The sequence below is a fragment of the Babylonia areolata genome, chromosome 18, assembly GCF_041734735.1.
Source record: "Babylonia areolata isolate BAREFJ2019XMU chromosome 18, ASM4173473v1, whole genome shotgun sequence".
Classification (NCBI taxonomy): domain Eukaryota; kingdom Metazoa; phylum Mollusca; class Gastropoda; order Neogastropoda; family Buccinidae; genus Babylonia; species Babylonia areolata.
In genome coordinates, this window is record NC_134893.1 from 73,183,674 (window position 1) to 73,199,403 (window position 15,730).

Below are 15,730 nucleotides of genomic sequence, written 5' to 3' on the forward strand. Positions count from 1 at the left end.
CAGTTGTTGGCCCTCTGGTCCAGTGTTGACCAGTGATCAGGGTGTGAGGCCCGGTCAGTCGTTGGCCCTCTGGTCCAGGGTTGACCAGTGATCAGGGTGAGAGGCACGGTCAGTCATTGGCCCTCTGATCCAGTGTTGACCAGTGATCAGGGTGTGAGGCACGGTCAGTCGTTGGCCCTCTGGTCCAGGGTTGACCAGTGATCAGGGTGTGAGGCACGGTCAGTCATTGGCCCTCTGGTCCAGTGTTGACCAGTGATCAGGGTGTGAGGCACGGTCAGTCGTTGGCCCTCTGATCCAGGGTTGACCAGTGATCAGGGTGTGAGGCACGGTCAGTCGTTGGCCCTCTGATCCAGTGTTGACCAGTGATCAGGGTGAGAGGCACGGTCAGTCATTGGCCCTCTGGTCCAGTGTTGACCAGTGATCAGGGTGTGAGGCACGGTCAGTCATTGGCCCTCTGGTCCAGTGTTGACCAGTGATCAGGGTGAGAGGCACGGTCAGTCGTTGGCCCTCTGGTCCAGTGTTGACCAGTGATCAGGGTGTGAGGCACGGTCAGTCGTTGGCCCTCTGGTCCAGTGTTGACCAGTGATCAGGGTGTGAGGCACGGTCAGTCGTTGGCCCTCTGGTCCAGTGTTGACCAGTGATCAGGGTGTGAGGCACGGTCAGTCGTTGGCCCTCTGATCCAGTGTTGACCAGTGATCAGGGTGTGAGGCACGGTCAGTCGTTGGCCCTCTGATCCAGTGTTGACCAGTGATCAGGGTGAGAGGCACGGTCAGTCATTGGCCCTCTGGTCCAGTGTTGACCAGTGATCAGGGTGAGAGGCACGGTCAGTCGTTGGCCCTCTGGTCCAGGGTTGACCAGTGATCAGGGTGAGAGGCACGGTCAGTTGTTGGCCCTCTGGTCCAGTGTTGACCAGTGATCAGGGTGTGAGGCCCTGGTGCTGTGTCCTGGAGAAAGGGACTTCACTCTGCTTTTCCTCACTCCATCCAGGTGTCAGTGGGTAGCGGACTTTGGTTGGGGAGAGTTAAAACAGGGGGGGTGAGAGGTGAGGACAGTGCCTTCCCTTGTTGAGCCCTGGATGTGAGTTAAAACAGGACTGGGCCTTCCCTTGTTGAGTCCTGGATGTGAGTTAAAACAGGACTGGGCCATCCCTTGTTGAGCCCTGGATGTGAGTTAAAACAGGACTGGGCCTTCCCTTGTTGAGTCCTGGATGTGAGTTAAAACAGGACTGGGCCATCCCTTGTTGAGCCCTGGATGTGAGTTAAAACAGGACAGGGCCATCCCTTGTTGAGCCCTGGATGTGAGTTAAAACAGGACTGGGCCATCCCTTGTTGAGCCCTGGATGTGAATTCCCTGCCCAAATGGCAGAAACAGGCTTTGGGTTCTTTAATCTTTTTTTAATTACACATACTTAACCGTGACCCACTAGTGCAGACTCCGGCAGGGGTCTGACATTCCTGTCCTGTGCAAACTACTACCCGCCTATGCGGAGAAAACGAAAGTAGCTACGGCCGATAACCTCCCGGAAGTAGGTAACCTCCCCTTTGTCCCCCTGACAAGTGCCCTCTTTTTCCGGCAGCCATCATGACTCCTGTTCCTGTGCTCTTCATACGGCTAAGTTTGTTTTTTTCCGTATTTTCTGTCTGTCTGTCAATTCTCTGGCATTCTTGTTTTTTGTCAAATTATGTCTCCAACCAAGTCACATAATTATATAGCTCGATTGGGCGATAGCGCTATGGGCCTTCCCTTGCTGAGCCCTGGATGTGAATTCCCTGCGCAGATGGCAGTAACAGGCTGTGGGTTCTTTAACCTTTTTTTCCCTAACTACCTGCTTATTATGTGTGAAGAAAGACGTGGAACAAGCTCCCTGATAACCTCCGTTATTCTGATTCCCTCGCATCTTTTAAATCTCGTCTCAAAACTCACCTTTTCCCTCAGCAATAAGTTCAATTGTGGCAGGTCCATTTCCTTTGCGTTAGCTGTGCTTGACTATGTGTGTATACATATGTATGTGTACATAACTACATGCATGTTTTTGAATGTGTATTGTGTGTGCGTGTGTTTATGTAAGTTTGTGCCTGCCTATGTGTGTGTATGTGTTAGGGTAGCTGTTAGATACACATGTATGTTAAAATGTATGTATGCAGTGTGTGTGTGTGTGTGTGTGTGTGTGTGTGTGTGTGTAGTCACATTTTGGTGTGTGTATGTAACATAGATATAATGTTTTATGTTAACAAAAGCGTTTTTGTAAAGCACCTAGAGCAGATTTCTGGATAGTGTGCTATATAAGTATCCATTATTATTATTATGAAGAATGGAGCCAGCACTGTGTGGGTGTGCTTCAGGGAGGAGTATGTGGACCAGTACGTGGACCACAGCCTAAACAGCTCTGTGGAGTCACACTTCACCGCATTCCGTGCCGGCTTCCTCAAGGTGTGCGGCGGCCGTGCCCTGGTGAGTTGATGGATAGCTGGAGTTTGACTTTTCCATGGGCGTGATAGGCCTTCAGTAATGGGCTGGCTAAAACAGCCCTCCAAGGAAGTGTTGAGGGAGGGGGCCTTGCTAAAACAGTCCTCCAATGGCCTGTGTAAGTCCTGACGTCCTTATATATATATATATATATATGTGTATGCATATATGTATCTGTGTGTGTGTGTGTGTGTGTGTGTGTGTATCTACATCTCTCTCTATATATATATATCTCTGTGTGTGTGTGTGTCTATATATCTATATCTATATATCTGTGTGTGTGTGTGTGTGTGTGTGTTTCAGGAGTTGTTTCATCCCCAGGAGTTGCAGGCCATGGTGATTGGAAATGAGGAGTACGATTTCGAGGAGCTGGAGAGGGTAAGGGTAGCAGGGTAAGGGTAGTAGGGTAAGGGTAGGAACATAATGGTGGGAGGGCAGTATGGTAAGGGTAGAAGGGTAAGAAAAGGGTAGGAGGGTAATAAGGTGATAGTATTAGGGTAAAGGTAGGAGAGTAAGGTGGTAGGGTAAGTATTGGAGGTAAGGATTGGAAGGTAAAGGTAGGAGAGTAAGGTGGTAGGGTAAGTATTGGAGGTAAGGGTTGGAAGGTAAAGGTAGGAGAGTAAGGGTGGTAGGGTAAGGATTGGAGGTAAGGGTTGGAAGGTAAAGGTAGGAGAGTAAGGTGGTAGGGTAAGTATTGGAGGTAAGGGTTGGAAGGTAAAGGTAGGAGAGTAAGGGTGGTAGGGTAAGGATTGGAGGTAAGGGTTGGAAGGTAAAGGTAGGAGAGTAAGGGTGGTAGGGTAAGTATTGGAGGTAAGGGTTGGAAGGTAAAGGTAGGAGAGTAAGGGTGGTAGGGTAAGGATTGGAGGTAATGGTTGGAAGGTAAAGGTAGGAGAGTAAGGGTGGTAGGGTAAGGATTGGAGGTAAGGGTTGGAAGGTAAAGGTAGGAGAGTAAGGGTGGTAGGGTAAGTATTGGAGGTAAGGGTTGGAAGGTAAAGGTAGGAGAGTAAGGGTGGTAGGGTAAGGATTGGAGGTAAGGGTGGGAAGGTAAAGGTAGGAGAGTAAGGGTGGTAGGGTAAGGATTGGAGGTAAGGGTTGGAAGGTAAAGGTAGGAGAGTAAGGGTGTTAAGGTAAGGGTTGGAAGGTAAAGGTGTGGGAGTAAGGGTGGTAGGGTAAGTATTGGAGGTAAGGGTTGGAAGGTAAAGGTAGGAGAGTAAGGGTGGTAGGGTAAGTATTGGAGGTAAGGGTTGGAAGGTAAAGGTAGGAGAGTAAGGGTGGTAGGGTAAGGGTTGGAAGGTAAAGGTAGGAGAGTAAGGGTGGTAGGGTAAGTATTGGAGGTAAGGGTTGGAAGGTAAAGGTAGGGGAGTAAGGGTGGTAGGGTAAGTATTGGAGGTAAGGGTTGGAAGGTAAAGGTAGGGGAGTAAGGGTGGTAGGGTAAGGATTGGAGGTAAGGGTTGGAAGGTAAAGGTAGGAGAGTAAGGGTGGTAGGGTAAAGGTAGGCATGAAGTGGGCGTGCCACTTGATGTTGGTTGAAAGCAATGACTATGAGTTTGAATAGTTTGATAATGCAAGAATACAAAGTGTAGCCCTTTGTTTGTATTTACAGTGGTTAGACATATGCGCTTGTACAGTAAGGAAACTCATTGTTAGTTAGCTTATCAGTTAGTTAGCTTGTGGTGATTAGAAACATCGAGTAGTTTAAGGTGATTAGAAACATTGAGTAGTTTATGCTGATTAGAAACACGGAGACATTTAGGAGACACATTGTTAGATAGTCAGTTAGTTTATGTTGATTAGAAACATGGAGACATTTAGGAGACACATTGTTACATAGTAAGTTTATGGTGATTAGAAACATGGAGACATTTAGGAGACACATAGTTAGATAGTCAGTTAGTTTATGTTGATTAGAAACATGGAGACATTTAGGAGACACATTGTTAGATAGTCAGTAAGTTTATGTTGATTATAAACATCGAGACCTTTAGGAGACACATTGTTAGATAGTCAGTAAGTTTATGTTGATTATAAACATCGAGACCTTTAGGAGACACATTGTTAGATAGTAAGTTAGATTGGTAGGTAGGTAAGTAGATAGGTAAACTTCACAACCCAGTTCTTCAGACTGGGCTCACCCCACTGTGGTTGCCTTTCCTTAGTGCTGACAAAAAACATGTATCATTTTGTTCATGAAGGAAGGCTGGACAGGTCTTGGCTGGTGTGTGCTTTTATTTGTTGTTTTCAGTGTTTGAGATCCTAATGCAACAGGAGCAGGTTGTCAGCTGTACACAACAGGGATGTGTGCGCTGTAACATGCTGGCATTGACACATGTTGTGGGAAATGTTCCATGTGGCCTTACAGTCTGTGTTGTGGTATTTCTGCAGAACACACAGTACAAGGGAGACTATTACCGGTACCATGAAACCATCAAGTTCTTCTGGGATGTTTTTCACTCCTTCAGTCTGGAGAACAAGAAGAAATACCTCTGTGAGTCTGTGTGTGTGTGCGCTGTGTGGTTTGTCAATATGTATATATGCAGATATAAGTATTTGGACAAGTTTGTGTGTGTTGTGTGTGTGTGGGGAGTGGGCAATATGTTTGTGTGTGTTCATGTGTGTGTGCATGCGTGTGCCAGTGTATGTGTGTGCATGTGTGTTTTCCTGTATATGTGTGCATAGATGTGTGTTTGCGTGTGTATGTTTGTGTGTCTGTGTGCATGTGTGTGTGAGGCACACACAGAGAGAGAGAGAGAGAGAGGGTGTAACAGCAGTATGATGTCCTGGTTGGCTGTTTCAGTGTTTGTGTGTCTGTGTGTGTGTGAGGCACAGAGAGAGAGAGAGAGAGAGTGTAACAGCAGTACGATGTCCTGGTTGGCTGTTTCAGTGTTTGTGTGTCTGTGTGCATGTGTGTGTGTGTGAGGCACAGAGAGAGAGAGGGGGTGTAACAGCAGTATGATGTCCTGGTTGGCTGTTTCAGTGTTTGTGTGTCTGTGTGCATGTGTGTGTGTGTGAGGCACAGAGAGAGAGAGGGGGTGTAACAGCAGTATGATGTCCTGGTTGGCTGTTTCAGTGTTTGTGTGTCTGTGTGCATGTGTGTGGGTGAGGCAGAGAGAGAGAGAGGGAGAGAGGGGGTGTAACAGCAGTATGATATCCTGGTTGGCTGTTTCAGTGTTTGTGTGTCTGTGTGCATGTGTGTGTGTGTGAGGCACAGAGAGAGAGAGGGGGTGTAACAGCAGTACGATGTCCTGGTTGGCTGTTTCAGTGTTTGTGTGTCTGTGTGCATGTGTGTGTGTGAGGCAGAGAGAGAGAGAGAGGGGGTGTAACAGCAGTATGATGTCCTGGTTGGCTGTTTCAGTGTTTGTGTGTCTGTGTGCATGTGTGTGTGTGAGGCACAGAGAGAGAGAGGGGGTGTAACAGCAGTATGATGTCCTGGTTGGCTGTTTCAGTGTTTGTGTGTCTGTGTGCATGTGTGTGGGTGAGGCAGAGAGAGAGAGAGGGAGAGAGGGGGTGTAACAGCAGTATGATATCCTGGTTGGCTGTTTCAGTGTTTGTGTGTCTGTGTGCATGTGTGTGTGTGTGAGGCACAGAGAGAGAGAGGGGGTGTAACAGCAGTATGATGTCCTGGTTGGCTGTTTCAGTGTTTGTGTGTCTGTGTGCATGTGTGTGTGTGAGGCACAGAGAGAGGGAGGGGGTGTAACAGCAGTATGATGTCCTGGTTGGCTGTTTCAGTGTTTGTGTGTCTGTGTGCATGTGTGTGTGTGAGGCACAGAGAGAGAGAGGGGGTGTAACAGCAGTATGATGTCCTGGTTGGCTGTTTCAGTGTTTGTGTGTCTGTGTGCATGTGTGTGGGTGAGGCAGAGAGAGGGAGGGGGTGTAACAGCAGTACGGTGTCCTGGTTGGCTGTTTCAGTGTTTGTGTGTCTGTGTGCATGTGTGTGTGTGAGGCACAGAGAGAGAGAGGGGGTGTAACAGCAGTATGATGTCCTGGTTGGCTGTTTCAGTGTTTGTGTGTCTGTGTGCATGTGTGTGGGTGAGGCAGAGAGAGGGAGGGGGTGTAACAGCAGTACGGTGTCCTGGTTGGCTGTTTCAGTGTTTGTGTGTCTGTGTGCATGTGTGTGGGTGAGGCAGAGAGAGAGAGGGGGTGTAACAGCAGTATGATGTCCTGGTTGGCTGTTTCAGTGTTTGTGTGTCTGTGTGCATGTGTGTGTGTGAGGCAGAGAGAGGGAGAGAGGGGGAGGGTGTAACAGCAGTATGATGTCCTGGTTGGCTGTTTCAGTGTTTGTGTGTCTGTGTGCATGTGTGTGTGTGAGGCACAGAGAGAGAGAGAGGGCATAACACCAGTATGATGTCCTGGTTGGCTGTTTCAGTGTTCCTGACTGGCAGTGACAGAATACCAGTCCTTGGGATGTCCCACATTAAGGTACGCTGTGTATCTTCATCTGCCTTTCAACATGTCATGCTGACGTGGTTGTGTGGTGTTGCCGTAGGTTCTTTAACATGCGCTAAGTGTGTGCTGTGCACTGGACCTTGATCTGTCATCTCGGCGTGAAGAGAGCACCACAGGTCTGGACTCGCAAGTCAGATGTTGAGTGTTGGGTTCGAGTCTGGACTTCAGAAAATGTGTGTGTGGTCATGTGTGATTCGTCTGGTTCTTTCCGAGTCATGTGTTTGTGTCTGCATCCTGTGTGTGTGTGTGCGCGTAAGTGTGTGTGTTGCAAAAGACAACATCTGTATTACTCATGGTGTGGTGATGTCTGTGTGCCGTGAGCCCTGTAGCTATGGCTTACTAGTATTCTCATGACACACATAGCTATAGCTACTGGTGTCCTTGTGACGTGAGCCCTGTAGCTATGGCTTACTAGTATTCTCATGACACACATAGCTATAGCTACTGGTGTCCTTGTGACGTGAGCCCTGTAGCTATGGCTTACTAGTATTCTTATGACACACATAGCTATAGCTACTGGTGTCCTTGTGACGTGAGCTCTGTAGCTATGGATTACTAGTATTCTCATGACACACATAGCTATAACTACTGGTGTCCTTGTGACATGAGCCCTGTAGCTATGGCTTACTAGTATTCTTATGACACACATAGCTATAGCTACTGGTGTCAGTGTGACATGAGCATGACACACATAGCTATAGCTACTGGTGTCCTTGTGACATGAGCCCTGTAGCTATGGCTTACTAGTATTCTTATGACACACATAGCTATAACTACTGGTGTCCTTGTGACATGAGCCCTGTAGCTATGGCTTACTAGTATTCTTATGACACACATAGCTATAACTACTGGTGTCCTTGTGACATGAGCCCTGTAGCTATGGCTTACTAGTATTCTTATGACACAGCTATAGCTACTGGTGTCCTTGTGACGTCAGCCCTGTAGCTATGGATTACTAGTATTCTCATGACACATAGCTATAACTACTGGTGTCCTTGTGACATGAGCCCTGTAGCTATGGCTTACTAGTATTCTTATGACACACATAGCTATAGCTACTGGTGTCAGTGTGACATGAGCATGACACACATAGCTATAGCTACTGGTCCTTGTGACGTCAGCCCTGTAGCTATGGCTTACTAGTATTCTTATGACACACATAGCTATAACTACTGGTGTCCTTGTGACGTCAGCCCTGTAGCTATGGCTTACTAGTATTCTTATGACACACATAGCTATAACTACTGGTGTCCTTGTGACGTCAGCCCTGTAGCTATGGCTTACTAGTATTCTTATGACACACATAGCTATAACTACTGGTGTCCTTGTGACGTCAGCCCTGTAGCTATGGCTTACTAGTATTCTTATGACACACATAGCTATAACTACTGGTGTCCTTGTGACGTCAGCCCTGTAGCTATGGCTTACTAGTATTCTTATGACACACATAGCTATAGCTACTGGTGTCCTTGTGACATGAGCCCTGTAGCTATGGATTACTAGTATTCTCATGACACACATAGCTATAACTACTGGTGTCCTTGTGACATGAGCCCTGTAGCTATGGCTTACTAGTATTCTTATGACACACATAGCTATAACTACTGGTGTCCTTGTGACATGAGCCCTGTAGCTATGGCTTACTAGTATTCTTATGACACACATAGCTATAACTACTGGTGTCCTTGTGACATGAGCCCTGTAGCTATGGCTTACTAGAATTCTTATGACACAGCTATAGCTACTGGTGTCCTTGTGACGTCAGCCCTGTAGCTATGGCTTACTAGTATTCTTATGACACACATAGCTATAGCTACTGGTGTCCTTGTGACAGGAGCCCTGTAGCTATGGCTTACTAGAATTCTTATGACACACATAGCTATAACTACTGGTGTCCTTGTGACATGAGCCCTGTAGCTATGGCTTACTAGTATTCTTATGACACACATAGCTATAACTACTGGTGTCCTTGTGACGTCAGCCCTGTAGCTATGGCTTACTAGTATTCTTATGACACACATAGCTATAGCTACTGGTGTCCTTGTGACGTGAGCTCTGTAGCTATGGCTTACTAGAATTCTTATGACACACATAGCTATAACTACTGGTGTCCTTGTGACATGAGCCCTGTAGCTATGGCTTACTAGAATTCTTATGACACACATAGCTATAACTACTGGTGTCAGTGTGACATGACAGCTTTTAATATACAGAGCAAAAAGTATTTTTAGAGAAGACACAGAATTATTGTAGTGTCCAGAACTTAGTGTGATGACAGAGCTGTGATATGTGTGTGTGTGTGTGTGCAGATGATCATCCAGCCGACGGGGGGCGGGGAGGACTTCCTACCTGTGGCCCACACCTGCTTCAACCTGCTGGACCTGCCCAAGTACAGCAGCCGTCAGAGCCTGGAGGAGAAGCTGCTGCTGGCCATCCAGCACTCAGAAGGCTTCGGCCTGGTCTAGCACCCACCCCCACACCTCATGCCCCTCTTGGGTGTCTGTGACACGCCCCTCTTTCCGCCCTGGTCTGCGCCAGTCAACTACTGTGAGGGGTTTGGCCTCGTCAAGCACCCCCTCCCTCTTCCACTTGTTCATCCTGCAGGGTATGGTGCTCTGAAGGGTTCAGCCTCAACTGGCACCCACCACCACCTCCACACCTTCCCCACTCCCCTCGGGGGTCCTCTGTAAAGTAGCCCTCCTCCTCCTCCTCCCTCTCTGTCCTCCTGCTAGGCTATCCTGTGCTCTGATGGGTTTGGACTTTTCTGGTGTCTCTCCTCACCATCCAGCACTCCAGGGGGTTCAACCCTGTCTAGCTCCCCCCCCTACACCCCTCCCCTCTCACACCACACCTCTCTCCTCACCATCCAGCACTCCAAGAGGTTCAACCCTGTCTAGCACCCCCCCCCCTACACCCCTCCCCTCTCACACACCTCTCTCCTCACCATCCAGCACTCCAAGAGGTTCAACCCTGTCTAGCACCCCCCCCCCTACACCCCTCCCCTCTCACACCACACCTCTCTCCTCACCATCCAGCACTCCAAGAGGTTCAACCTTGTCTAGCACACCCCCCCCCCACACCCCTCCCCTCTCACACACCTCTCTCCTCACCATCCAGCACTCCAAGAGGTTCAACCTTGTCTAGCACCCCCCCCTACACCCCTCCCCTCTCACACCACACCTCTCTCCTCACCATCCAGCACTCCAAGAGGTTCAACCCTGTCTAGCACCCCCCTACACCCCTCCCCTCTCACACACCACAGCGCCCTCTGGGGAGTCCTCAGTAAGGCAGCCCCCTCTCCCCCTCCACCACCACCATCCTGCTGTGTGCTGCCCCTTCCCCTTCCCCCAACCTCTCCTCCCCACCCTTTCATCACAGCCCCTGCCCCAAAGTCATGGTGTCTGGGTCTGCTGCTTTGGCCTTGCTTCATCCACCTTCAGAGGTCAAGGGCGTCACTTCATCCACCTTCAGAGGTCAGGGGCGTCACTTCATCCACCTTCAGAGGTCAAGGGCGTCACTTCATCCACCTTCAGAGGTCAGGGGCATCACTTCAACCAACCTTCAGAAGTCAAGGGCATCATTACATCCACCTTCAGAGGTCAAGGGCGTCACTTCATCCACCTTCAGAGGTCAAGGGCGTCACTTCATCCACCTTCAGAGGTCAGGGGCGTCACTTCATCCAACCTTCAGAGGTCAGGGGCGTCACTTCATCCACCTTCAGAGGTCAGGGGCATCACTTCATCCAACCTTCAGAGGTCAGGGGCATCACTTCATCCGACCTTCAGAGGTCAGGGGCGTCACTTCATCCACCTTCAGAGGTCAGGGGCATCACTTCATCCAACCTTCAGAAGTCAAGGGCATCATTACATCCACCTTCAGAGGTCAGGGGCGTCACTTCATCCACCTTCAGAGGTCAGGGGCGTTGCTTTTTCACCTCAGAAGTCAAGGGCATCATTACATTCACCTTCGGAGGTCAAGGGTGTCACTACATCCACTTTCAGAGGTCAAGGATGTCACTATATCCACCTTTAGAGGTCAGGGGTGTCACTACATTCACTTTCAGGGGTTGAGGGTGTCGACAAGAAGAGGTGTGTCAGCGAGAGGGATGCTGATGGTTGTTGGTGAAATGAGGAGAGGGGTTGATCAGTGGAGCGAGGAAACCTGGCTTGAGTTCTGCCAGAGAAGGATGTTGGCGTCGCCTTTCCTGTTTTTGGCAAAGTGAGGAGAGGAGATACCGTTTTGTAAAGTGAGGAATCGTGGCTTGAGTTCTGCCAGAGAAGGATGTTGGCGTCGCCTTTCCTGTTTTTGGCAAAGTGAGGAGAGGAGATACCGTTTTGTAAAGTGAGGAATCCTGGCTTGGGCTGGATGTGAAAGCCACAGATGGTGACGGGTGTGAGTCTAAATGGTGGGGCTGGGGGTCTGGACAAGTGCTTTCTGGGAAGCCTGCTCCATGAGCCTGAAGAAAATAATCCTAAGTTTTCATTAGGCAAGTTTTGTTGTGAACACATGGGTCATGTACCTACAATAATAATTTCAAAAAGAAATTATGCATCAACTTTAATAACTGGTTTTAAACTGGAGGCTGTCTGAACTAATTGTGTTGTTGTGATGCGTCGTTTTCTGTGTGGCAAACCGGTTTGATAATGTTCTGCCAGACTTTTCTTTGTGTAATGTTTGTGCAGTGTTTGGCCTGTTCCTCAAATGGCAAATAGTGTGCGGCATGTTTTTATAATGCACAGCTCCATTTCAAATTTTGTGCATGAGAAGTGGCGCTAAAGGTGAAGTTTTTTTTTGTTTTTTTTTTAAAAGAAGTGGTGGCTTATAGAGACAAAATATTTGGAAGCTGCTTTTCCTCATCTTGAAGACTGCAGATGTTCTGTTCCCTTCGTCCTTGCTGAACGCAGTGGCTGCCAAGTTGTTCTAATCAGACAGTAAATCGTCATGAATCAATAACGTGTGCTGGTTTTTTTTGGTTTGTTTTTAGTGTTTCCTGTGTGAATAAATCTATTTTCCTGTGATAAATGTTTGCAGAGACCTCAAGTCTCAGTCCACTGATCACCAAGTGTCTGACTGTAACGTGTTGCCATACTTTGAGGAGAACTTTGCCAGTGGTGTATTGTGACTTTGGGACGTTGCAGAGTTTTAAGTTCAAGCCTTGTCTACAGCTGCTGTTACTGATACAATATATTTTTTTTTCTGAAGCAAAGTATGTTTTCCTTTCTTTGAAGCCATATAATGTGTTTTCTTTGGAGCTTAAAACAATGTGTTATTTTCTTTTGCTTTTTGGGGAATTGGATTTAATGTTTTCTTTTGCAGCTAATATGACGTGTTCTTTTCTTTTGAAGCTTGATAGGATGTAATCTTTTAAGATCAACACCAGGTTTTCTTTTCTTCCAGCTTTATGCTTGAGCCACATAACTAGGATCTTTGTTTTATCCTGAGAAAAAGAGAAGTTGTAATCGTAAGATGTGCTTGCGCAAGTAGTCCCTGAAATGATTTTGATTGGCAGGTAGGTTGCTCAAGCTCACCCAGTTTGTGTGTGTGTATGTGTGTGTGTGTGTATAGAGACATTTGTTGCTTTTAGTTCAGCCAAGTGAGTGTAATGACAGGCAGGAGCTGAGTGAGTGTGTGTGTGTTGAAGAGAGAGAGGGTGTGCCAGAGGCAGCAACAGACCAAAACAGGTTCTCTGCTGAGTGAGTGAGTGAGTGTGTGTGTTGAAGAGAGAGAGGGTGTGCCAGAGGCAGCAACAGACCAAAACAGGTTTTCTGCTGAGTGAGTGTGTGTGTGAGTGAGTGAGTGTGTGGAAGAGAGAGAGGGTGTGCCAGAGGCAGCAACAGACCAAAACAGGTTCTCTGCTGAGTGAGTGTGTGTGAGTGAGTGTGTTGAAGAGAGAGGGTGTGCCAGAGGCAGCAACAGACCAAAACAGGTTCTCTGCTGAGTAAGTGTGTGTGTGTGTGTGTGTGTGTGGAAGAGAGAGAGGGTGTGCCAGAGGCAGCAACAGACCAAAACAGGTTCTCTGCTGAGGAAAGTCCTGCGGGTCAGTCTTTCTCAAAAAAAAAAAAAAAAAAAAGTTTTATATGTCCTTGAATTTGTCTGAAACTGGACTGCAGTATTATTGTTGATAATTACAGTCTTTAGTGTCCCATCTTTATTTTTAACGTGGCAAAGGTTGTGCCTGCATGTTTCAGCATGAGTGTGTAGTGTTTCTTATCAATGCATGTTCAGTATCCAGTGGAATAGTCTTGGTGTCTACAAGAGAAGTGATGCAGTGTTGGCAGAATTTCATTTTATTTTAGATCTTGGCAGAATTGACAGGTGGAAATGTTAGAAGCATTTTGGGCACAGAAGAATGGCTCTTCTTCTACACATCTAAAGGCCAGACTAGAATGATTGTGGGTGTTAGAAGTCCGTCACAAATGAGGAATGCAAAAGGGGTGAATCTGGAAGGCAAAGGGAAACAACTTCTTCGTGGCAGAAGATCGAGGCATCAGACCGAAACAGTGATAATCAATATTGGCTTTTTAGTCCCAGGGTTCAGAAGGGTGAACAAGTGTGTCCTTTCCATTTTCCATGCATCAGAGAAACGTATCTATGTCATCAGAATCCCTGAACACTTACCTGTCTGCCAACTGTGCTGATCACTATTGACCTCTATCATTGTACCACCTCTCTGCTGATCTCAGGATTAAAAAAAATATTTTCCTTTTAATTATTAAGATTAGAATATTGTTAGTTCCTATCTGCCTACATAAAAGTGAGTTTAGAATATTGTCGGCTATCTGCTCATGTAAAAGTGAGATTTTCTCACTTCAGCATTGGCAGGTGACGTCTCTTAAGGCCCACTGCCCCCTCCACTTGGCAGTTGATTAACTGCCTTCAGACATGAGGCACAGCATATCTGATGGATTTTTCCTGACTTACGTTACACATCATGTTAATGCAGAAAACAGAGTTTCCATTGGTAATGCTATACACAACTGGCAATATTTCTCAAAGTAAGGGGCGTGTGGAGGGATGTTCATATTTAAGGACGATTATGAAAGTGATATTGCACTAGTTACTGTTGGGAGTTTTCTGTGACAGGGAGACTTTTTAGCACAACTCAACTCTTATTATCTGAGGATGGTGTGAAGAGAAGTGTTGCGTTTCGTTGTGGAATGTTTGTTTTGCTGATGTCATTCACTGTGCAAGCCGCTCTCCATCCTGCTAATCCTTGGCCAACAAATCCTGACCGTCATTTTGAAAGGAATGTTTCTTGTAGTCACTGTAGTGTAGCCAGTATCAGGAATGTTTCAATAACTAGCACAGCGTTGTGGTTGATTTTGCTGTTGCAGAGCCACATGAATCCGATTGCTTTAATATTTTATCGCCCACTTGTGAATGGTTCATTCCTTCTGAATGCATTTAAACCAAAAAATTAGTTTCACAAGACAGAGTGGAATGCATATTGTTTAAAATAGCAAAAAATGCTGAATAATAAAGTTGCAGAATTTTGTTGTTGTTCTAATTCCATTTGTGTGCATGCACTGACATATGAAGTATGCTCATCTCTGTTCTCAGCAATGCCCAAGTCGTCATCATTGTTGCCTTCTGTCCTGAAGTTGGTGACTGTGGGGGCACAACAGAGAGCACGACAAGCTCTGTCCCTGTGTCATCACTCAGCCTGAAGCCTGTCCTTTCCACAGTGAGTTGTGCAGTCTGGATGCTGGGGTCTGTCCCTGTGTCATCACTCAGGGCGTCGCTCAGCCTGAAGCCTGTCCTTTCCACAGTGAGTTGTGCAGTCTGGATGCTGGGGTCTGTCCCTGTGTCATCACTCAGGGCGTCGCTCAGCCTGAAGCCTGTCCTTTCCACAGTGAGTTGTTCAGTCTGGATGCTGGGGTCTGTCCCTGTGTCATCACTCAGGGCGTCGCTCAGCCTGACGCCTGTCCTTTCCACAGTGAGTTGTTCAGTCTGGATGCTGGGGTCTGTCCCTGTGTCATCACTCAGGGCGTCGCTCAGCCTGACGCCTGTCCTTTCCACAATGAGTTGTGCAGTCTGGATGCTGGGGTCTGTCCCTGTGTCATCACTCAGGGCGTCGCTCAGCCTGACGCCTGTCCTTTCCACAGTGAGTTGTGCAGTCTGGATGCTGGGGTCTGTCCCTGTGTCATCACTCAGGGCGTCGCTCAGCCTGACGCCTGTCCTTTCCACAATGAGTTGTTCAGTCTGGATGCTGGGGTCTGTCCCTGTGTCATCACTCAGGGCGTCGCTCAGCCTGACGCCTGTCCTTTCCACACTGAGTTGTTCAGTCTGGATGCTGGGGTCTGTCCCTGTGTCATCACTCAGGGCGTCGCTCAGCCTGACGCCTGTCCTTTCCACAGTGAGTTGTGCAGTCTGGATGCTGGGGTCTGTCCCTGTGTCATCACTCAGGGCGTCGCTCAGCCTGACGCCTGTCCTTTCCACAGTGAGTTGTTCAGTCTGGATGCTGGGGTCTGTCCCTGTGTCATCACTCAGGGCGTCGCTCAGCCTGACGCCTGTCCTTTCCACAATGAGTTGTGCAGTCTGGATGCTGGGGTCTGTCCCTGTGTCATCACTCAGGGCGTCGCTCAGCCTGACGCCTGTCCTTTCCACAGTGAGTTGTGCAGTCTGGATGCTGGGGTCTGTCCCTGTGTCATCACTCAGGGCGTCGCTCAGCCTCACGCCTGTCCTTTCCACAGTGAGTTGTGCAGTCTGGATGCTGGGGTCAACATTTCACTCCTAGATTCAAGAAAATGACACTTGTTGCCCTTGAACGCAGGTGAGTGATGTGGCGCTGATTCTGAGGGGTAGGAGAAATTACACTGTG

General features: G+C 47.9%; 2 protein-coding genes across 3 annotated transcripts in view; both read left to right on the plus strand.

Moving 5' to 3' along the window:
- Window positions 1–9,374, plus strand: part of LOC143293074 (putative E3 ubiquitin-protein ligase HERC4) — a 65,646-nt gene extending 56,272 nt beyond the window's left edge. For both annotated transcript variants that reach the window (XM_076603957.1, XM_076603958.1), the window contains exons 26-30: window positions 2,343–2,451; window positions 2,770–2,844; window positions 4,849–4,951; window positions 6,830–6,882; window positions 9,219–9,374. In XM_076603957.1, the coding sequence (XP_076460072.1) occupies window positions 2,343–2,451; window positions 2,770–2,844; window positions 4,849–4,951; window positions 6,830–6,882; window positions 9,219–9,374 (496 nt within the window). The remainder of the gene's footprint in view (window positions 1–2,342; window positions 2,452–2,769; window positions 2,845–4,848; window positions 4,952–6,829; window positions 6,883–9,218) is intronic.
- A 919-nt stretch (window positions 9,375–10,293) lies between these two features.
- On the plus strand, window positions 10,294–13,019 carry LOC143293075 (uncharacterized). Its single transcript, XM_076603959.1, has 2 exons — window positions 10,294–12,590; window positions 12,670–13,019. The coding sequence occupies exon 1, from the start codon at window positions 10,304–10,306 to the stop codon at window positions 11,129–11,131; it is 828 nt and encodes a 275-aa protein (XP_076460074.1). The 5' UTR covers window positions 10,294–10,303; the 3' UTR covers window positions 11,132–12,590; window positions 12,670–13,019.
- The last annotated feature ends 2,711 nt before the right edge of the window (window positions 13,020–15,730 follow it).